General features: G+C 40.1%; 1 protein-coding gene across 2 annotated transcripts in view; it reads left to right on the top strand.

Annotated features, from left to right (window-relative positions):
• TPK1 (thiamin pyrophosphokinase 1) overlaps nucleotides 1-22,359 on the top strand; it is a 321,987-nt gene that overhangs the window by 187,515 nt on the left and 112,113 nt on the right. For both annotated transcript variants that reach the window (XM_049816398.1, XM_049816397.1), the window contains 2 exons: nucleotides 1,267-1,362; nucleotides 20,139-20,285. In XM_049816398.1, coding sequence (XP_049672355.1) covers nucleotides 1,267-1,362; nucleotides 20,139-20,285 — 243 coding nt within the window. The remainder of the gene's footprint in view (nucleotides 1-1,266; nucleotides 1,363-20,138; nucleotides 20,286-22,359) is intronic.

Genomic DNA, 22,359 nt, shown 5'->3' with positions numbered 1-22,359 from the left:
TGTTATTACTACTTGAAAAGGTATTTAGAGCAATAATAGGTATCAGAAAGGCTACAGCTTTTGACCAGGTTTCCTTTCAGAAGTTTTTGAGGAGGGAAGAGAAGATGTATAATAAAAAGCATGCCATTATCTCCTCCCTTATCTCTTCCACTTCATCCAAATCCCCTACTGCATGATGGTTTTGTTTGGTTTATATGCATTCTGGCTGTGCGGGGAAGCATTTCGGTGATAATGTATGTCTTCCTATTGGATGCTCATTATTTTGTTGGCTGCAGTCCACTAAACTCCATCCATGCACACTGATATGGAAAATTTTGTCTTCTGTGCCTTTATTTTTACCACTAAGGTAGAAGCAACTTTAACGTTTGGGGTTTTTTTCTGATGTACTTTATACACACAGGCACATGTACAAAGATGCTGTAGTCTGTATACTTTTCTCTTATCAGTTGTTATTGTGTATAGCAGAAACATAAAATCTGTCAGATAAAGACAAAGCTAGGAGGCTTTTAAGGGGACCTTGAAGTGGTAGGAGAGGGAACCTCTAAATCCATTGTGTATTGTTCTTATTTTAATTTATGCGGCTGTATTGTTTATTTTGTATCCTTGAAACCTCTTTGAATAGCGACTTTATGTGGTAGATATACTCCACTTTTCCTTACTCAGCTTTTTATCAGAGGCTTAGGAATTGCTTTAGTTCTCAATTAAGAAATCTGAACCCATGCTCTTCTCCACTTTAACATGCTCTCATCCATATTACCCCACTGCAAGGAAATTGTTGTATCACTGCAAATTAACTAGTACTGTGCACTGGTGCCCGGAAGCTTGAACACTTTTGTATGCTTACATTGGTACACATTTGAATATATGTAACAGAAACCTAGTAACTGTAGCACCAGAGAGGACAGTCATTTTCCTGGAACCTGATCATGAAAGTTACTGATGACCCAGTTCTATACCAGAACTTGTCAATCCAGCAGAGCATAGTAGAACATGCTTATCTAAACTCACAAATTTACTCGATGGGTTTTGAATATCTACTCCTGTGCCTATCAAACTGCTGTTTCATAATAATTTGTTCAGCTGGGACCGACAGTCTTTGGGCTCTGCAAGAATAATAGTATTTTACTTAATTCTGCATCTCCATGCAGAGTCTTTCAAGAGTTCTTGGCTGCAGTTAATTTCACCAAAGACAGCATTAGTTCTCAAAATTGAAAGATGACTGACATTATTTTTTTTTTTCTCTCTGTTTTGCTGCTTCTTCACTAGGGATGTGAGTTAATTGAGACCATGGATCAGGACCTCACAGATTTCACCAAGTGCCTGCAGATACTCCAGAAGAAGATAGAGAAGAACAGCCTCCAGGTAAAGGCAACACATCTTTTGTCTCTGATTCTTAGTAATTACTCTTCCTCTCAATGTATTTAGTTTATGTTTTAAGTTTGCACTGAAATGAAACAATATTTTCTGTAGCCTTGCCATTCTGCGGTTTTGCCATAATTTACTGCACACCTTGTAAGCATTGACGCTTTTGCTAAAAGGAATTATGCAGTGTGTCAATGAACAAGCATTGGCTTTCTTAAAAGGCAGCTTGTATTGATCTCTGTTAATGAACTACCCAAAGTGCAGAAGAGCTGTTGTGGCTGATGTTCAAAGCAAGAGTCCCACTTCAGCATGTAAATATATTTTCAAGTCTTGGCACGCTCAGCCTTGATGTTCATCTCCTTCCTCTCCACTCCAAAAGGTGAGATAGGAGGGGGAATCTTATCCTGCCAATATTATGTATGGTAAGCAATACCTCCTTCTGCAAAAGGTTCCCCTGGAATCAAAGGGAACCTTTGCAGAGCAAGCAGTGCACTAAACTTAAAAGGAGCCATATGGAGTTGTCAGCTGCTCATTTCATTGGAAAGGCAAAGGAGACAACATTCCCCCTCCCCTTCCACAGTTCAGTTTTGGAGGCCCACTTGTTTCATCTCTCTGAGATGCAACGTTAAAATTCCTTGGGAATTTCCAACATGATGAGTCGATGGCAGATGTGCTCTTGGGATTGCTGCCCTTTCCTCTCCATGGAGCAGTCATTCGTAAGGGCTGAGCTCTCTCTTCGGCTCTATACGTATGGGTAAAAGGAACTGAGAGGAAACAGCTGCTGCATCCTCTTACCAACAGTGAGGGTAAGAGTCATGTAAGAAAATGAAAACAACAGCACAAGATGCAAGGAGATGTGTAAACCTCCTCTTTTCCCATTCTCATTGTAGCAGGGTAGGAAAGTTGCCTGACTTCCTGAGATCACTGTACTCCAGCAAAGCAGAAAGGCATGGAAATGCCAATACCACTCCCTCTTTCTTCTCTCCTCACTCCAGGCTGATAAATAATTAACCAGGTTTTGCTTAAGCTATTTGGAAATGTCTTGATCTTCTAAAGGAAATATATGTCCATGGGACGTTTCAGAGTGCTGTTGCACAACGCCCATCTGCAGTTGTGTCTCCTCTTGCTGCCCTCAATACATACTGTTGTTCGTCAGGTTTTTTTCCCCATCAGTGTAGACAGAGATGGGAGGGTTTCTCCATACACTTCTCTTATTTGTCTGGCTGTGAGGCAGGAAACTTTTATATGATAGCTTATATTTTTCCCCCTATAATTTATCATCACAAGAACACAGAGGGCTGTCTTGCCATCTAGGACACGAATGATAATAAGTGCCATCAGAACAGATGAGCCACCTACGCCTAGGATTTGTTTTGACTTTGGCAAGTAAGGTGCTTCCCTCTTAACAGAATTACCTGTAGAATGAAGGAGAACTCAAGCGTTTCCTGGATTCGGTTCGTTATCAAATCCCAGCTATTGCTATAGAAGGATTTTTTTAAGCTATCACAAGAGGTTTTATAATGAATAATCAATGTGTGGTTAAAATAAGAGCAATGGGAACATGACAGCTACAGATGTGTTTCAACAATAAGTAGCCTATTTGTAAAACTTTGAATTCTTTGATCACTCTCCTAAGTAAAACCCTGTTAAGTTGGCTAAAGGATACTGCATTGTAATCCTTGATGATATTTGTAAAGTACAAGACAGATTGTAATTGCAGTAATAGTGTAGACTTCATGCCAATGCACTATTCCTAAGATTTCAGTTCAGTTATATTTTCATGCTGTTACATGTAAGATGTGCTTTAAATACAGTCTGAGTTTTTCAGAGGTGCAAGAAGTAACACAGATATGTTTTCTAAAACTAAGTACCATGTTCATTAAATCCTAGCTGCTTCTTGCTTGCAGTGTCTGTTACATAAAACATAGTAAGATACTATCAGCAGATTCATGTACGCTACCTAAAGCATGCATTTCTATTTTTGGTCTTTTGCATTTTCTGACATAAGGAGTTTCACGAAGTCGCTGATTCAACTTAGGGAAATAATACATGAAACTTAAGCAAATGGAACCCAAAACTGTATCACAACTGTATAAGTTACTAGTTTGGGTTCCAATTTGCCCCGTGTTCAGAAATGTTAGGTATAATTGGTTAGTAGGAGGCTTGGTGAGTCTTCTGTATGTCCTGATAATGCAGTGCTTAGCTTGATGCCTGGTCCCCCAGTAACACAGAGATTCTGACCATTTGCAACATATACTGGCCTCAGTCCGTGGATGTAACCACTTGGCTCCGCTGAAACTCTAGCCTCTTTAAATACCTAAATTTGCATTTAATTTCATCATCTTTATGGGTAACATTCTGGCATAAAAAATGTCAAGTGGTAAGGAAACAGACTGTTCAAGCCATATATCTAAAATCTTTGAGGAGAATGCAGATTTCTTCAGAGAAGAAAGCTGCCATTGAATTCTGTGGTCACCTGGGAAGTACATGCAGCTGAGAAGAAAAGAAGGGCCAGGGTCTGAAAACTAGAAATGGATAGAGAAGGGGTTCTTCATCTGCATTTTCATTTTTGGCCTGAAGTACAAATTTGCATGTCACAATGTGGGTTTTTTTCCTTCTGGAAAAAAAGATTACAAAAGCTTTCCTTTTAACTGAGAGTATTAACTACGTGGAATGTGTCTTTCTGGTTCCGGGAAAAATATGTATGTCTCCAGCTTTGATTTTTACCTCCTCTGTTTGGCTTATCCAGAGCACTTGTCAAAGAGGAATATGACAAAGAGAAACTACAAATCTATTTCCCTGTGATTTATAGTTGAAATTACTAAACAAGCAAAGTATCTCTTTAGTATCTAAAAAAAAAAAAAAATTGATAACACAGTCATGCTGTGTTTGCTGCTCTTTCTGGGTAGCAATATGTTAAGCTAAGAAATTAATTACATTCAATGTATACCATGGATCCACAATCCTGTGACATAGTTTGTCTGGATGAAATTCAACTGTGAGGAGCTGAGATATTTGACACAGATGTTCCTCTGATGGTTAGAGAATAAGTTATCATTTATCTGCTATACTGAACATTTAAAATTTCTACTCTTATTTATCAGTCACCTCTACGGAAGTTCTATGTCAAGGAGGTTTTTGAGCTCACGTGAACGTATGGGGGCAATATTTTGTTCAAAGGAATTAAGTTTCTGTAATTTACTTTCCATGTCTCTGCACATCCATTCTCCTCCTTCTCTTGCTTCCTGCTCACCCAAATAGCTTTTGAGCAAATAACTTTTAAGTAGAGGAATAAAGTACTGAAAGATAATCATGTCAAACAGCAAGCTTTCTCAGAGGTCACCTGGGTGGGGGTGAGGGTGAGATAGACACTCAGTTTCCCTGCAAGAGAGAATGCTGCAAAGTTAGAATTTTACTAGTTGTTGGAGAATTCAGTTTGAGAAGAGGCCTTAGAAATGCCTTTACCACAAGGAAAGATGCAATTGGAGTTGATGGTCAACTGAGACACAAATCTGGGAGAAGAAACACCCTGTTAGTTCTTTAACTTCTTGTTCAATATACAGCAGTAAGTCTGTCTTGTAGAATAATTAGCCAAATTCATAACTGCTTTTTCCTTATGTCTCAAATAAAAACTCTTAGAATAGTTTCTGAATCCTCAGGGCCATTCATTTTTGGTTTACATCGTATATTTTGATTGCATAGCCAAGTCATGCAGAAAGCAGCATTGGGTTCATTTTGTGGTATCTAAGACACCTAATTATATGTATTTATAATTACATACTGCAGTGAATGTTAGAACAAACAGTACCCTTTATAAGTGCAAGCTAGAATCAGTCTTAATTTTCCCTCTCCACAGCCCTAATTCATTTGTGAATTGCATTGTATTGGATGGGTGAAGCAGTGAAGTACCACCAACAGAATCGTGACTCCTGAAGTTTCTTTCCAACCTAAAGGTTGTTAGATATTTCTCTTTATCTTTCTGCATGACTGTGATTATGCATGCACAAACATGCATGTGCATGTATGTATATAAAAGCACAAATTTCCTGGCAGTATACCTTCCTGGCCCTATGTGATGCTTTTTTAATGTCTTAATAACTCTGTCTTTATTTCTGCCATGTGTTTCTTTTACATTGTTTATGGTCTATTGAACACTTAGGTGTGCACATATTGCTTTACTGCTTTAATCACAATTTTATCCATTCTGTGGTTATGTGAGTACTTTCCTTTCTACATTATAAGAACTTCAAGTAAACTTATTTACAGTAATTTCTGTCTGGTACTACTTTCTGTTCTTAATTTTCTGTCATGTAACACAAGCTATTTCAGGAAACCAATTGAACTGGCAAAACGATAGGAATACTTAAAATATCTCTTATTTAGAGATCAACAGATCTTTCATTAAAAGTGAACACGATTATCTCTGATTTGCAAGTCAGAAAGCAGAAGTACAGAAGCAACTTGTCCAGTCTCTCAGCATACTAGTGGTACAGCTGGGGGTGATCCTCCAATTCCCAATCTTCATCAAGTGCTATTTCCATAGCAGTGTCCCTGTCACAGGCAGCTCATAGCAGCTCACACCAGTGAGAAGTGGAATTGTGTTTATCAATTATGCAGGTCCAAGAAAAATCCTCATAATGTAAAGATAAATTTAAGTCATTATCTTCATCTCAGAGTTACAAACTCTGCTTTCTTTAACTGTTTCATCTAAAATACCATTTAGTCTTAAAACTAAGCTCTGGGACTTTTCATTCAACTTTATTATCTTTTCTGCTTAAAAAAAGTTAAAGCAGCTCGTTTGGTTTGTATGGGCTTAAGATATAAAAAATGAATTTTATTGAAACCTACATGCCTTTTAGTGATTTGATGTTAGTGTGTTTAAATTGATAAAAGCATCAGTGCCAATATGAAAAAATCCAAACCAACTCTTCCTAAAAACCCATTGCAGCAAAGGGATACTATACTAACATTTCCATCTTAAAATTACATTTTAAGGGTTCAATCTGTCGGATATTACTTCTTTTAAGTGAATGCAAGCATTCTTCTCTTTGCCCTTTTAAAGAAAGTGTCAAATCAGTCCACTTTCTTTTCTGTTGAAGGAGGCAAAACTAAACATAATGTTAGTGAAGTCCTGTGTTTATAGTGCTGAAGAGAAAACAATGAAGGGATGATGTTAATGTACCACTTCCAGCTATGCAGTGTTCAAACAGCTTATTAAGCACTCTCTGGTTTGTCTTTACATGAAGAAAATAGACCCTGAAGGAAAACGGAAAATACTCTAAAATGACAATCAGAAAATATTTTAAAAGAGAATAATTTTTTACATAAAGAGCGGTCCCATGTAGAAAAGGTATAGTTATTGAAAGTACCAGGTTTTGTTTGGGTTAGCATTGGTTTTGTCTATCAGTTGAGCTTATTGGTGATGACATGACATTTTTGTAACAGTAAATATGTCAGCTTCAGTTCCTGACTGAATCATAATTCTGCTGTTCACATTAGTAGTTGGTAATTTCATGTCAGATCACTACTTGTTTTCATTTCTGAAAACTTTTGGGGACCCAGAACAGTAGCGGGAATAGCTTTTAAAGGAAAGCCTAGGAATAAGGACAGGCCATTACCAGGATCTGGGAACAGGGAAGTAACTAAATACCATGAACAGGGGAGAGGCAGTCTGGAAGATACCAAAGCTGCCATGGAGCTGGAGTGTGAAGCTTTTACAAGGACCCTGAAGTTTGTGGCTCTATCTCCAAATTCCATATAGGAGGCAGGGCTAAGAATTAACCTGTTCAGTTTTGGTGGCACTGTTGAGTTTTTCTTCTTAATGCCTCACAGGAGGAGAATAGAAAATGCAAATGAGATGTATTTTAGGGGAAGTTAAATATGTGTAATGAAAAGGTTTCTATACTGTCAAGTACTGTATCAAAAGTTTTTCATGAGTTATTAATAGTAATCCTCTTCATAAACCTTTCCTGTCAGAAAGAAACAAATGGATCTAAAGTGTTTCCTGTTAATTCCCACTCCTAAAATGTAGAATTTCATAATATCTTTCATCAGGAGTAAATCCCTTCTATAGGGTGTACAGACATATCCTTGAGTGCCGACTATTGTGACTCTTAAGGTCCAAATCCACCTTCCAGGAATGCAGTATGTAACCCATCTTTCCTACTGCTGAATTATTTTAAGGCTTCCCATTGTAAAGGTATGGCAAAGTACATTTCTTGTAATACAGGATATCAGAACCTGCCAGTTCCCAAAGAGAAACACCCTAATTTCATGTGAAGGAAGCAGGCTGTCTACCTGTTTCACTATAGGTGTGGGCATCAAGACACACTGAATATCTTTGTGTTTGAATAGTTTCACGCAAAATGGGTGCCTGCAAGAACACAGTGCATCCCATACTAAGAAATTCTCTTACGTAATCCTTTTATACTCTGCTGGGGCTTGTATTTGGTCTATAAAGGTAATGTAAAGAAAAAAGGCAGAAGCAGAGTGGGGTTTCTGGAGAATGCATTGATTTTTGTTTGTTTGTTTAAAAAAGAGTAACTGCATATCAAGCTTTGGGGAGGGGAAGAACAAGGGGAAAAAATACCATTTGTTTAGGCAGTTGAGGGGATGGGAGAGATCAAGAATATGCTCCTTAACAAGACTGTGGAAGCTAATAAGGCAGCCAGCTACTATTTTCTCAACTTAGTCAAAGGCTAAATATATTTGAAACAGAAAATGTGAGGTTACTACAGGTGACTTACTGTTCCCTTTGTAACCACCAATTTTGTCCTGTTTTTAACTATTTTTGATAGGAGAGGTGATTCTCCTCCCCCCTCCAGCCCCTTCTGCTTTACAGGAGCACAGCTTTGGCCTTGTTGAACTTCATATGATTGGCCTCTGCCCATCGATCCAGCCTGTCCAGATCTCTTTGTAGAGCCTCCCTACCCTCAAGCACATCAACCCTGCCTCCCAACCTGGTGTCGTCTGCAAACTTGCTGAGGGTGCACTCAATCCCCTCATCCAAATCATCGATAAAGATATTACACAGAACAGGGCCCAACACCGAGCCCTGGGGAACACCACTTGTGACCCACCGCCAACTGGATTTCACGCCATTCACCACAACCCTCTGGGCTCATCCATCCAGCCAGTTTTTCACCCAGTGAAGAGTGCACTTGTCCAAGCCATGAGACACCAGCTTCTCAAGGAGTATGCCATGAGAGGCAGTGCCAAAGGCCTTGCTGAAGTCAAGGAAGATAACATCCACAGCCTTTGCCTCATCCACTAGTTGGGTCACCTGGTCATAGAAGGAGATCAGGTTGGTCAAGCAGGACCTGCCTTTCGTAAACCCATGCTGACTGGGCCTGATCCGCTGCTTATCCTGAACTCGCCATGTGAGTGCTCTCAAGACAAACCATTCCATAATCTTCCCCGGTACCGAGGTCAGGCTGACAGGCCTGTAAGTTCCCTGGATCCTCCCTCCAACCCTTCTTGTAAATGGGCGTCACATTGGCAAGCCTCCAGTCCTCTGGGACCAACCCTGTTGTCCAGGATCGCTGATAGATGATAGAGAGTGGCTTGGCAAGGACCTCTGCCAGTTCCCTCAGTATTCTTGGATGGATCCCATCAGGTCCCATAGAGTGTGTGTCCCTGTGAGTGTCCAGATGGTGTAGTAGGTCACTATTTCCTCCTGGATTAAGGGGGGTATGTTCTGCTCTTCATCCTTACCTTCCAGCTCAAGGGGTAGAGTACCCTGAGGATAACTGGTCTCCCTATTAAAGTCTGAGGCAAAGAAGGCATTAAGTACCTCGGCCTTTTCCTCATCTCTGCTTGCTACATTCCATTCTGTATCCATTAAAGGATAGATATTCTCCTTGGGATTCTTTTTACTGTTAACATATTTGTAAAAACATTTTTTTGTTGTTCCTTACAATAGTGGCCAGATTTAGTTCTAGCTTCTTTTGCCTCTCTGATTTTCTCTCTGTATGATCTAACAAGATCCCTGTACTCCTCCCAAGTTGCCCGCCCTTTCCTCCAGAGATGATAAACTCTCCTTTTTTTCTTGACTCCTAGCAAAAGCTCCCAATTCAGGCAGGCTGGTTGTTTCCAAGTTGAGGCTAGGGAGATTTAGGCTAGATATTAGGAAAAATTTTTTGCTGAGAGGGTTGTCAGACATTGGAATAAGCTGCCCAGGGAAGTGGTTGAGTCACCATCCCTGGAGGTATTCAAAAAGCGAGTAGATGGGGTACTTCAGGACATGGTTTAGTGGTCATGGTTAATGGTTGGACTCGATGATCTTGAAGGTCTTTTCCAACCTAAATGATTCTATGATTCTAACTGCCTCCATGCTGGGAAAGTGGTCAGGCTACACTGACATACCACTATTCACAAAAGACTGTCGTACTTGCATTGTCAGAGTCTTTGAGGTGGATATTGTAGCAGGAAATCTTGAACAGCCATAGGTTTTGACACAAGGAATTTCCCTGCAGTTCAAGGACTCAGTTTGTTGCCTGAGATTTTAATAAATAACTTGGTTTATTTTTTTTCTGCTCGACACATGAATACTGTGGTGTTATGAAATCTCCTGTAATTTATGAGTATTTTTATGAAATTCTGTTTAGTTAATGGCATATACGTTTGTAATTAAGCATATCAAGAAAATTGTGCTGGTACAGCAAATTTTAACTGCAGATTATAATAGGACATTTTTCACATCTCAAATATGATTTCTTCCTACTAAATGGAGATGCTTGTCAAGAATAAATGACAGAGTTTTGGCTATTGGTGAGATAGTTTCATAAAAACCTTTAGCAGTTTTCTATATCCATGAGTGTAGAAACACTGGCTTTAGAGAGAACAGTTTCATAACTTCATAAACTGCAATGATCTGGTCCTTCAAGCAGTAGGTGGGTCAACAAATTAACCTTTTTCTGTGGCTTCTTTTTTTATCCTGTTCAAGGAAACTTATTTAACCTAAGTAGTGCATGTAAGAATGCTTCCGTACCAGTTTTGGGGGGGGGGTGGGGGGGTTCCCCCGTGACATTTTCCCTCTTTTTGTAACATTGTGCAGCCTTTTAACAGTCAAGGGAAACAGTGAAGTTGTAATATTGGTCAAATCTTTTGAAGCTGTGGTGGATCTTTCTCCTTTTTTTTCTTTTCCTTACCTAGAAAGGACTATTGAGGGCAGAGGGAAGAGCAAGGTATTAAGACTGCTGCAAAGTAGAAGTGTGTGGCTGGTGCTGCATAGAAATGGTTTAGCCTATAGTCCTGAGGCCTCACTGTCTTCTGCAGTCCTTTGACTTTCCATGACCTTTACCTCTGGACCTCTTGGCTGACACCAGTAATGTTCAAGAAGGGGCAAAGGAGCTTACAGTAATTTAACTCTTCACAAATATTATGAAAATGAGGCAGCCTGGTAATACGTGAAGGACCCCTACAGTATTCCCACTGTAAAAAACTCAGTGGCACAAGCTCAACAGAGGTAGGGATTGAAGGGTCTTCATAGCAGAGCCACACGGGCAACCAGGCTTTGCTAGTTCTGATGCTCATGCTTTTCTTTTTTTAATCAGCTACCTTTTAATTTAACTTTGTCACTGCTAAAGAGGAGACTCAGGATGGTCTCTTCAACTTGCCTAAATAACCCATCAAGCTTCCCTTTTAAACAACTGAACAACTAAGCACTGAACAATTAAAGCTCAATATTTTGTGCAAATTAAATGTGAGCATAAAATGTTTACAGCTTCACAAGCGCCTCCAGTTTAAGAAATCATGCTTCATTTCTTTTTAAGTGCATGGCTAAATTTATACGGTCTAGAGGACAGTGTAGAAAAATAAAATAGCTTCTGTAATGGGTGTAAGCTGACATTATTCAGGCTATGTTTAGCTTACCTGCTATAAATACTGAACCTACTCTGAAGAGAAAAATTGGCATCCAAGATCCTAACCTACTTCCTTCAATATAAGAGTATCTCCAGCCTCTTAGAAACAAATGTATAAATTCAAGACTTCGTTCTGCAAATCTGTGCTCCCATGGAAAAAAAAATAATAATTCTGTACTGCCCAAGTATTCAGTGAAATCACTCAAAAGAGGAACCATTTACAGAATAGGACCTGAGAGACACAGGAAAAAATTTCTGTCTTTAGTTTCAGGTCTTATATCTGTCCCTTGAGTATAATAGGAGAGGCTATTATCCCCTTGTTCGTCATGAAGATTAATGTTCAGACCAGCTGAAAATATTACTGTTCTGTTGGGAGCTATCGGGAGATCTTCAGACCTATGTGAACCCAAGTTTAAACTTTTTAAATAGCAGAGCTAACGTCTTATCCTAGTTAGCCACAAATGCGTCTTTTGCCATTATCTCCTCTAAGATGCTGCTGCAAGAGTGAGGATGCCCTACAGCTCTGCATTATTTGTGGTGTCTTTTATACAGACTTCATTGCTAAATGTTAAGATACGCAGGGAAAGTGCCTGAGCCATTACCTCTTACTCAGATGAAGTAAAAAAAAAATAGCATCATGCTTTAATGGAAATGGAGATTTTCTAATTTCCTTTTCTGTATTTTGTACAGAATGTTTTCCCTTCAAAATCTGCAATTCTTTCCTTAAAATTTGATACCTATATTTAACATGACAGAATGGAAGTAAAAATAGGCAGAAAATTAGTTTTAAAGAAAAGACATATCTGGTTTAGGAAACCACAGGAAAAGATCTCCCCTCTCGTAGTGTTGAAGTTGGCTTTCTTTGTTCATCTGGGTATAAGCGCCTGTGGGCTGCTGGTGGAGTGTTTCATACAGCGACCCTTGTCTACAGAAGATCTACCCCATTGCCTTGGAATACCACAGGTTTGTTTTACCTCCTTTGTAGGCTTTCCAAGGGTCCCAGACCAGCATCTGGGCAGGAGCTGACATAAAACCACATGAAAACGTGGTGGGAAAGGAAAGGGAGCTTTGTGGCCGAGAGAGACACATCTTGATGTTCATCTCAGCCTTCTAGAGAGGCAGAAATAATAATGAGTTAAGCTATGAGGGTTATTAGTTAGGCTGAAGTAGGGACTTGTATCGGGTTTGTGTGCCCTGCTGCTGGCGGAGTCTGCAGGGGTCTCTGTGAGGAGAGGCCGCCCCGGGCTGGACACGGCCGGCTCCCGTGGCCGGGCACAGCCGAGCCCCTCGGGGAACGCGCAGCTGAAAGAGGGCAAAAGGCTGCCCGGCGGGGAGGGGAAAAGGGCGAGAAACAGCCCTGCGAGCCCCGAGGGGAGAGCGGGAGGAGGGGGCTCCAGCCGCCCCCGGAGAGTCCCCTGGAGAGCCGCCGCCGGAGCAGGTGGACAGCCATCTCCTGAGGGAGCTGCGGCCTGGGGAGAGGCCATGCCGGAGCAGGTATCCACCCTGCAGCCCGTGGAGGACCATGGTGGAGCAGATACCCAGACTGCAGCTGGTGGAGGGCCCCATGCCAAAGCAGGTGGATGTGCCCTGAAGGAAGCTGCAGCCTGTGGAGAGGAGCCCGTGCAGGAGCAGGCCCCTGCCAGGAGCTACAGCCTGTGGGAGACCCATGCTGGAGCAGTTTGTTGCTGAAGGACTGTACCCCATGGAGAGGACCCCATGCTATCGCAGGGGAACAACATGAGAAGGAAGGAGAGGCAGAGAGGAGCTAGTATGGACTGACCGCAGCCCCCCATTGCCCTGCACTGCTTGGCGGAGGGGGGAGATAGAGGAGTCAGGAATGAAGGAGTGAAGGTAGGCCTGGAAAAAGAGGGATGGTGGAAAGGTGGGTTTAGTTTTTTCTTTTTTTTCTCTCTAACTTAATTTTTGATTGGCAAAACATTAAATTGATTTTCCCCAAGTCAAGTCTTGTTTGCCTGTGATAGTAGTTGGTAACTGACAACCTCCCTGTCCTTGTCTCGACCCATGAGCTTTTTCATCTTATTTTCTCCCCATCCTGTTGAAGGGGAGGAGTGAAAGAGTGGGTACCTGGCTGCTATCCAAGGTTAACCCACCACAGGACTGTAAAGGAAATCAAAGAGAAGGTGTCAGGGCTCATGGAGGTGTGCAAAGGTGCACCGACTCTCATTGGTATGTGTCCTGGGATATATATCCTGTTTGTCGGCTAGCAGGCAGAACATTGTCTCTGATCCAACAGGGCCTGAGTAGCCAGGGACCTTCCTGCACAAGACCATCTCTCTGCCAGCATGCTGCAGCAGAAGCCACAGTCCAGGCAAGGCTCCCTGATCTGGATAGTGATCTGTTTCCCTTTGGGGGAGTAACGGGGGCTTTTAGAGAGAGTCTTTGCAGCAAAAAGCCTCTTCCCTATGCAGTGCCCTTCCCACCTGCTGACCCTGCAGGAGTGGGTTAATCTTTAGCACAGGCTGCAGGCTGGCTCTAGTTGAGGAGTGTAGGATGACATCAGCACGGTGGGGTGGGGGTCCTGCTGTCAGGGAAGTGGTGGGTTGTAGTTGTGTTTTCCTGCTGATCTTGTGACAACATGGAAACGTCTTGGAGGGAGAGGAAGGAAGGCTACTTCAGTAAAGACTGACAGCCAGAGTCAAGTGAAATGTGAAAACAAACAGGTTCTCTTGATGAAGATAGGATCACTTTTTTCCCTCCCTTGAGTTGTTCATTGATGGGAGTTTTTAGTTAGTTTGGTTTTCTTTTTTTTACTCCTGGAGGCAGTATACAAAGAGATTAAAAACACAGCATGTGCCAAACGCAGCTTTTGGCACTAGATGTGCATGGATATGAGATCGTTAAAGAGATTTTTTAGACCATTTTAGCATAATCTTTTGAGTGCCTTTTGCATTGCTGCTAATACAAATCCAGGGCTTGCTTTCTTAGGGATGTGATAGTTTACAGTTGGTTGGTTTTACATCTCTGTGAGGGTGGTACTGCAGTACGCACTGTGGATTAAAGAGGTTCAGCTGTGGGAACAGAAAGGTTAGCCTGATGCGTGTGAATGTCTTTTCATACTGTTTTAAAAGACGAGAAGATATTGTGATTTTTCAGAAGACATGTGATTGATGGTCCTGGAGTCATTGCTCATGCATAGAATAAATGTGTCAGGGTCAAAACCAGCACACATTTTCCTCTAAAGCCTCAGTGAACAGATTGCTCTAAGAGTTTTAGTGCACTTTTGCCTATTCACAACAGCATGGTAACAGTCTGGAGTAGGGACAAGCCCTTCACCCAGAAAATTTGAGTCAATAAGGAATTCCAGTGACCCTGATCTCACACGCAGCACGGATTGTAGAGCTGTGCTCCAGCTGACCAGCAGTAGCAGAGCGGGAGTTATTGCTGTCCCTACTCTACCTGAGGCACAGGGAGTACTGTTTGATCAAGGTCATACAGCAATATTCAGCACAAGAGCAAGCAGTCAAACTCAGATTGCTTGGGGTCCAGCAGTTCACGTGGATTTTGTAGGTTAGGCTTCTGTAACTAAGGAAAAATTAAGTCAATGGTTATGAAGTCTACATTCCACAAAAATTATGCCAGATGATGTTATATTCACCCTCAAATGTTCCATTTACCTGCAGGAGAGAGCAAAGCCAAAGCACTGAAATGAAATCAAGTCATTTGAAGATGTAAACACAAGATTAAAATGCTTCCAGCTACTCAAATCTATGACTGGATTTTGAGATTATCTTCCGCTTTTCCATTTTACCATCATACTTGTTGCTTGTTTTAAGCAGACAAATGCAATGTGTTTGCATGCTTATTGTCATTAGCAGAAAGAATTAACCTTTTATTTGAAATAAAAAGGATTACAAATTGAGAAAGTACTTGAGTAAAAATGTAAGAAAATGAACATAAGAAGCAAGAAATGCTTTGTGAAGGAGCTGGAACAATACAATACAAAGATTAGTGGAATCAGTGAGGTCACGATGAAGCTGTCTGAAGGTTATCATCTCAGGTACACAGACAGGATGGCAGCCTTCAGCTGAGAGCTCTTGTTCCCAAGAAGAGTCAGATGGCTGAAGCAATGAGTAAATTCTGGCCAGAGTAAAGAGGATTCTACCTGAGCAAAGTTCAGATGCTGCTGCGTGGCTGGGTATATCATTCCCATAGGAAATGAATGCCATACCTTTTATGTAAAACACTGAGCTAGAGAGCCAGTATAATCAACTAAAATGGACTATATCTTGCTATATATTCAGCATTGGGTTGTGGGATTTTAATAGTTCATTAAATTTACATTGCAATTTTGTGGATGATATAAAAAAATGACTGTGATCTGGCCAGCACAAGAGCTCTAATACAGCTATGGGAGAATAAGCTGAAATCTACTCTGGCTCATTTGTTATCAGGGAAAGTGCTTGCTGTGTTTTGAAGTCTTCAGTACTGAAGCTGATGCAGAGACCAGAAAGAATATATCTGGATTTTCAAACCATATCCTGAGTTAACAAAATTGTCTTATGAAGAAAAAGAATGCTTTTCTTGTAAACTGGTCAAAATTGATAAAGTGTCAAAGTGATAAAGTAGTAATAAATGTAGCATTCACACTACTACTTAATTGTTTGCTTTTCAACATATAAGATACTTCAATATATATGTATCTCAGCATATACTTCAACATATTGTGCATGTTACTACAATAATTTTATTCTCTATATCATATTCCCAAAAAAAATTAAATTAAAGGAATAGGCTTATGAATGATAGGAAATTAAGAAACGCTGTGGAAGGTGAAAAGGTATCGGTGACGTGAGAAGGTGATAAAAGGAAGCTATGTTCGAATCAGATACAATATCTGACCTGTAGTTGTCATAGAAATATCTTACGTATTAGCAGTGGGTCGTCTCTATGGTCTCAGAGGAAGGGAGGTTTATTCATGGCTCCAGACCTTTTACAACATCTTGATTATTGTCGCCTTCCCTTTTTCCTTTAGGGGAGGTCTTTTTCACAATTCATTCAGTGGTAGCGGTTGTTGTCAGTAATGTGTTCCCATTCACCTACCCACCTCTCTGAGACTTAGGCATGTTTGTTTGCAAGTTGTCTGGCTGAAACTGAGCTCATGTGGAAGAAAATCCTTTGAGTTATCTGTCCAGAGCCCTACCCATACCCTGGGGAGAGGATTTCTTATCAGAGATAACTGAGCACAGTTTTGGAAAGAATGGGCATCCTTTGCTGTCAGTTTGAGCCTTGGACTTTGCTTTTAGATGTCATGGTGATGTTAACATTACAAAGCTAGATACTGCACTCTTTTGACCCACCCCAGGCAAGTTCCCAGCTTCCTGTGTCCTTTCACCCTTCTCCTTGAATATGTTTTCCTCAATCATATAGTGAAAATCTTTGTATTTAACCCATCCATACCAGAAAGAGAAATGTCAGGAGTTTTCACAGAAAGATAGTGTTTAGCAAGCCTGCAAACAGTTTACAGCAAGTTGTCCATTTCAGCTGTGAGAGTGGAAGCAGGAACCTGAGCAACTTCATTCTGACATGGTGGCAGCCGCGGCTCCTCTTGGTTACTGCACCCTCTAAATTACAGTTTAGTGGGGGAAGGAAGAAATACATCCCTGAATTGCCGGCACAAAGCCTTTCTTTATGCTTCCCTTCTCCTTTTAACTGCCCTGCTGTTTAGTAGTGACTCCTAAAACTCTTTCAAGAGATACTAATGTATAAAGGTATCATTTAAACATGACTGAATCCCACCCTTAGATCTTCAACTCTTTCTAAATTAAAGTTCAATAGCCTTTAAAGATGTTGTGCAATATATTTAAGTCAGGTTATAGATAGTCTAAGAGAATACGGTGCCCTCTACACTATGCCTGCAATGATCCAAGCTGTTCTTTGTAGTTATTTAGGATTTTATATCCTTTTTTCAGGAAATGAATGACACCGTGAAAACAAATTGTGTAAGGGGACTGGTGACAGGACATTTCAGTGAAGCATGGACATTTCAATTGAAGCGAAGTGCGTTAGTCAAATGCTACCTGCTGTGCTGATTAACAGTAACAGTAGCCTGTGTTATACAGGAAATCATAGTAGAAAAATAAATGGCCTTTCCTGTCTGTAGTATGGGAATATATAAATGTCCTGTGCTTTGGTATTCACTTTGTCTTAGGTTCTGGAATGACCAAGAGTCGTGTATGTGCTTTCATAGCACATCCGTTTTCTTAAGTGCTTGGCAGAGCAAGAGGAACAGTGATTGCTGGGAAGGAACTGGTTGTTTTGTTAGTTTGTGATTTTTTTAGTTGATTTTTTTTTTTTTAATGGTGGTGATAGCTTTGGGATGAAAAGGCTCTTGAGGTTTTTGTTGGACTTAGTCTCTCTGTGTTTTTGTTAAATAAACAAAGTGTGTATACCTAGACCTTCAAATAGAGGCTCTAAAAGCCCTACAATGTCTGGATGCCTGTCACTGCTGCCAAGACTATCCAGTGAAAAGTAGGACTGTCAGCCATCACAGAAGTGCAGAATTTTAGCTTTTCTTTCTGCCTGCTCCTCTCATACTCCATCTGGCTTTGTTTGCGTACCTGTCACATATTTGTGTTTTTCATTTTCACAATCCATGCAAACCTTAAATAATAGCTGCATTCCCTTTTCAGATATATTTATTAGCCTTCTCCCAACACACCACAACCCCAAGCCTCTATTTTATGAATGCCTTTTCAACAGATCTACTCCATGCTAGATTGGTTTTGTTTTCTTACTTTTTGGAAACAATCCACAAGATCACTGCGCTGTTGCTATTAATAAGGAGTAGGACTTCAGGATGACTTCTGTAATACTTTAAAATACATAAGTATTTTTTTTGTTATGTTTTTCTTCAAATCTCTATCACAAAAAGCTGCAGTCACCGAGCACTTCATTGTTTAAGTTTGGTGCTGTACTTCATGGTAAGTACACATGTGTGAATAACAAAGCAGGATTTTTCTGACATACTGACAGTTTTACAATGGAAAGACGACACGTTCAGAATGTTATTACATCATTTTAATTACAAGTCAGAGGGAACTCTGTGTTTCCTTCATTCTTACCTTTTAAACTGTAGAAAACATCAAAGCCAAAAGAAACAAGTTCACTTATGGTGAGACATATATACCAAGAAACTATACAGTAGTTGCTTGGCTTTTTGAAAGCTAGGCTAGGCTAGGCTAATATTTAAGCTTTGGTCCCATTGCTCACAAGAAAAAAAAACATACATGTGGATCCTGATCCTTTGCAAAGCCACCTTAGCTTCACTGCAGTTCCAGGTTAATGTAGCAGATTTTCCCCACAACCTCTATTGGGGTGGGCAGCATTTTTACTGCTAGTTGTCTGGTAGGGAGCTGGTGTTGGTGGGTCTTTTTAGTTGCATTAGTTTCAGAGAATTGATTTTTAAATCACAGTCATCACCAGTCAAACAAAAGCAGTTTGTTTCTACACTGGAATCAATAAAATGGAAAAGATATTATGGCTTAGCTGGGAACACATGCTTTTTACCTTTTGCTGTTTTGTCTCCTGTTTAAAGATAGCTTTTCCTACCATTCATATTCTATTGGTTGTATGTTAGGTCTGTGTGATCTGTAATCTGCACAGAAAATACCTGCTGTCTGCAGTACAAGAATAATTTTTTTTGTTTCAGTGTTTGCTGCTAATATAATGTGTTATATTGATCTATTCTGGCTTCTCAAGTATTTTCCTGGTGGTGATGAGAAAGATGGTATAATTCTTCACCAAAAGGAAAAGAGCTTAATTTTCATGCAAACCAATATTCAACAGAATCATAAAGCCCTAGCCCTGGTAATAAAAATAGAAGCTGATGCTATTAATACATCATTCCAGTTACGCAGAGCACCATTATGTGGCTCCTGGGTTGAGTAAAACTTCATGTAATCACAGTAGCCATAGACTTAAGCCCTATAAAGTTGGAAACTTCACCAGATGGCCATTGTCAAGGCAGATTCTAAAGACTTCAGAGCTGCAATGTGTTAGGGCTCTAGATATGACTTACTCAGTGGTAGCTTTTTAAAATACAATTACTGAACATAACTGATCCACATTACGGAAGTAATAATAATACTACTTTGCACTCAGTGACCTTTTATCTGAGGACCCAAAAGCTCTTAACCAAGGCCTTTAAATACTCCCTTTCTGCTTATAGGAAATAAAGTATTCAGAGTCTTGATGGAGTGTGAGAGAACTGAGCAGCAGCAGTCCAACTCTGGGGCCTAATGCCTACCGTCACGTGGTGCTCTTTGCGGGTCTGGGACTGGGACAGGAGAGTGCTCCTGTTCCTGTCCCTGACAGCTGGGAGATGATGTCCCAGTCGCTTGGGATGGAACCTCCTACTTCAATAGTACTTCTAATCTTGAGTAGAGCAGCATGTGAGTGGGATTGCTTGTACGTTAAAATGCTGTGTGGCAGGAACGAGAACGACAGGCCCTAACCTGAAATTTCCTTTATTCGCTCTGTAAACTGTGAGGATAATACTGAAATGATGTTAAGATCTGGCAAAGCTAAGGTTCAGATATACCATACTTAGCTGAGGACCTTAGATGTGGAGTGATATATCTTAGGCTCTATATATTCAGACAGATAAGTACCTGGGAAGACTGGACTGTATTTTAGGCAGAACAGTTATGTTGTTTTTAAAAATACCATATGTTGGCCATGAATTTACTGAGCTTTAATACTCGGCCTCAAAAATCACATAATGGTATTTATTGGTAATGGGAGTAAATAACTGTGTTTGACATTTGCTTTTGTATAGTAGTTATTTTTTTTCTTTTTTTTTTTTTCCCCAGAGTGATTTTATTGTTGATTTTCAGGGTCTAGAAATCACACCTGAAAAGTTTTCTTGGTGACCATTTCTGTTTTATCTTTTAGATCGATGTGATTGTAACTTTGGGCGGACTTGGTGGACGCTTTGACCAAACAATGGCATCAGTGGAAACACTTTTTCATGCAACAAATATCACTCCTTTTCCAGTGATAGTTATCCAGGACTGCTCACTGATTTACCTGCTTCAACCTGTAAGTGTTGTGAAAAGTTATTACATAATAAAACTGATCTTCCACCCACCCTGACCCTGTAGGTCTTGCACTATTAAACACTCATTTTCTTAATTGTATTCTGTAGGGTGGGAGCCTAAATATAAAATACATTGCAGGGAAGGGGACAGCAAATGACTGGGCTCTGCATTCCTGCCTCGGAAAAGTTTGTGTTTAATTTGTTCAGGATAGATTTGTTTAAAAGGGGAGGAACATAGAAATCCAGAAGGTATGAAAACTGAATTTGGGTAAATATAGGATTTTGATTATAAATGGGAAAAAAAAACCCCAAAAAACCCCCAAAAAAACCCTTTTTAATTAGATTCCAGAAAGTTTAAATTTAGCATACAGCCCTTTTGCATGTTGAGTAGCAATAAGGATGTCTGCAGTAAGAGAAACAAAAGAAAGCTATAATAGGAAGATATGAGGGAGTTCCTGACAAACACGTCAGGCAGAGCTCTTATGTGGTCTGAATGGTGCAGTTCATTATGATGGAAATCCAGCTAGCATCAACGAGGGAATTTATTTAAGATGTGTTATTTTTGTGGTTTTTCAGGCCTGTTATTCCATTTATTGATTCATAAAACAACACACACAAAAGATCTTGCTGGGCTTCTACTTCTAAGATTTAAATTAAAGGCAAATCTAAGCATCAAAGAGTCTTCTCTAACAGCGATTCATTTATTTGCTTGGAAATATCTTTTCCTGATGTCAGGTTTTCTAGAAGCTTAACTAACTTTCCCATTTTATCTTGGACAGCTTATTTCATTAAAATAAATAACATTCACAGATAAATTTGACAAAACCCTGCACCACATGTGCTTCATTGTAATTTGAAAAAAAGCATTAATAAGGTTCTATGAGATTATAGATTTAAATCCACAGGGGCAGGTGCTGTATTAACATCTTTGAAGCACCGTGTCTGCAGGAAAGATAGTAGGCACAGGAGCTCATTTGCCAGTATGACGAGGAATGACTCTGATCATTAGTTGCACAGCTAAATAGATAGAGGCAGCAGAGTAAGGGGGAAAGGGGGCTAAAGGATAACTGTGGTTCAGATCTGAAAGTGAGGAGTAACTCACTTGTGATTGATCTGTGGGCGCAGTACTTCACTGACCACTGTAACTTAATTTTAGGATATTTCTAAGAACCTATTGGAAAGCTGAAATAAGATGGAGAATTCCCAATTTAGGTTACAAAATGCATACTTGGACTGGAAAGGCTTTTAATTATTTTCATTCATCATTTCCATAAGTGGCTTTAAAATGCCGTGCCTAAAGGTTGCTTTCAGAAGAGTCTTCAATGAAAAACTAAACCCTTTGCAACTTGAAAAAACTTCACGATCTGTGCATTTAAATAGAAATAGGAGGTTGCTAATTGTTTGGGCTTGCTGGAAACTTTTTAATGTTCTTTTCTTAATAATACCGTATGAGAAGCATTTAATACTTTTTTGTTGATGGGGAGAGTTCCACAGGATATTATTTTTTTCTGCCATTCCTGCTGTCAGTCTGCATTGCCAGTAACTGACTTCTGTAACTTCAGGCTGTTTCTGGCATTCAGAAATAAAGGGCAGATATAGGGGGCAGGCCATTTAAACAATCTCAATGCTAACTTTGACACAAAATTGCTTTTCATCATTGGTTTAAACTTGTCACTGTCAGCATCTTCAGTCAACTGCCGTGGTACCTCCAGATAATAACATTAATCCTGCATAGTTTAGATAAAAATCAAGTGAGTAGTTTATACACAGAAAGAAATGAGGATCCTAAGCTTGGAAGTATTTTTTTTTTTTTTTCGTATGGAGTTCAGCATGATATTTTTCTCTTGTAAACAGCCGCAATCATGACATTCTCTCTTCTTCCCCTCTCCCCTTTGTAATTTAAAATCAAGGTAGGAGGGAGTTGAACACAGTGGGAGATCCACTGACTTTTTCAAACGCAAGTCTGGAAACTGTGTAACAAATGAAGCAAGGTTTTGAGATTCAAACGCTAATGCAAATGATAAAGTTAAGAGCATGTTGCTTTTTCTATAAAATGTAGATCTGAAACCCTTCTCT

Source organism: Accipiter gentilis, chromosome 14 (assembly GCF_929443795.1).
Source record: "Accipiter gentilis chromosome 14, bAccGen1.1, whole genome shotgun sequence".
Lineage (NCBI taxonomy): Eukaryota > Metazoa > Chordata > Aves > Accipitriformes > Accipitridae > Astur > Astur gentilis.
The sequence above is the reverse complement of the archived record's forward strand: the minus strand, read 5'-3'. Positions and strand labels throughout refer to the sequence as shown.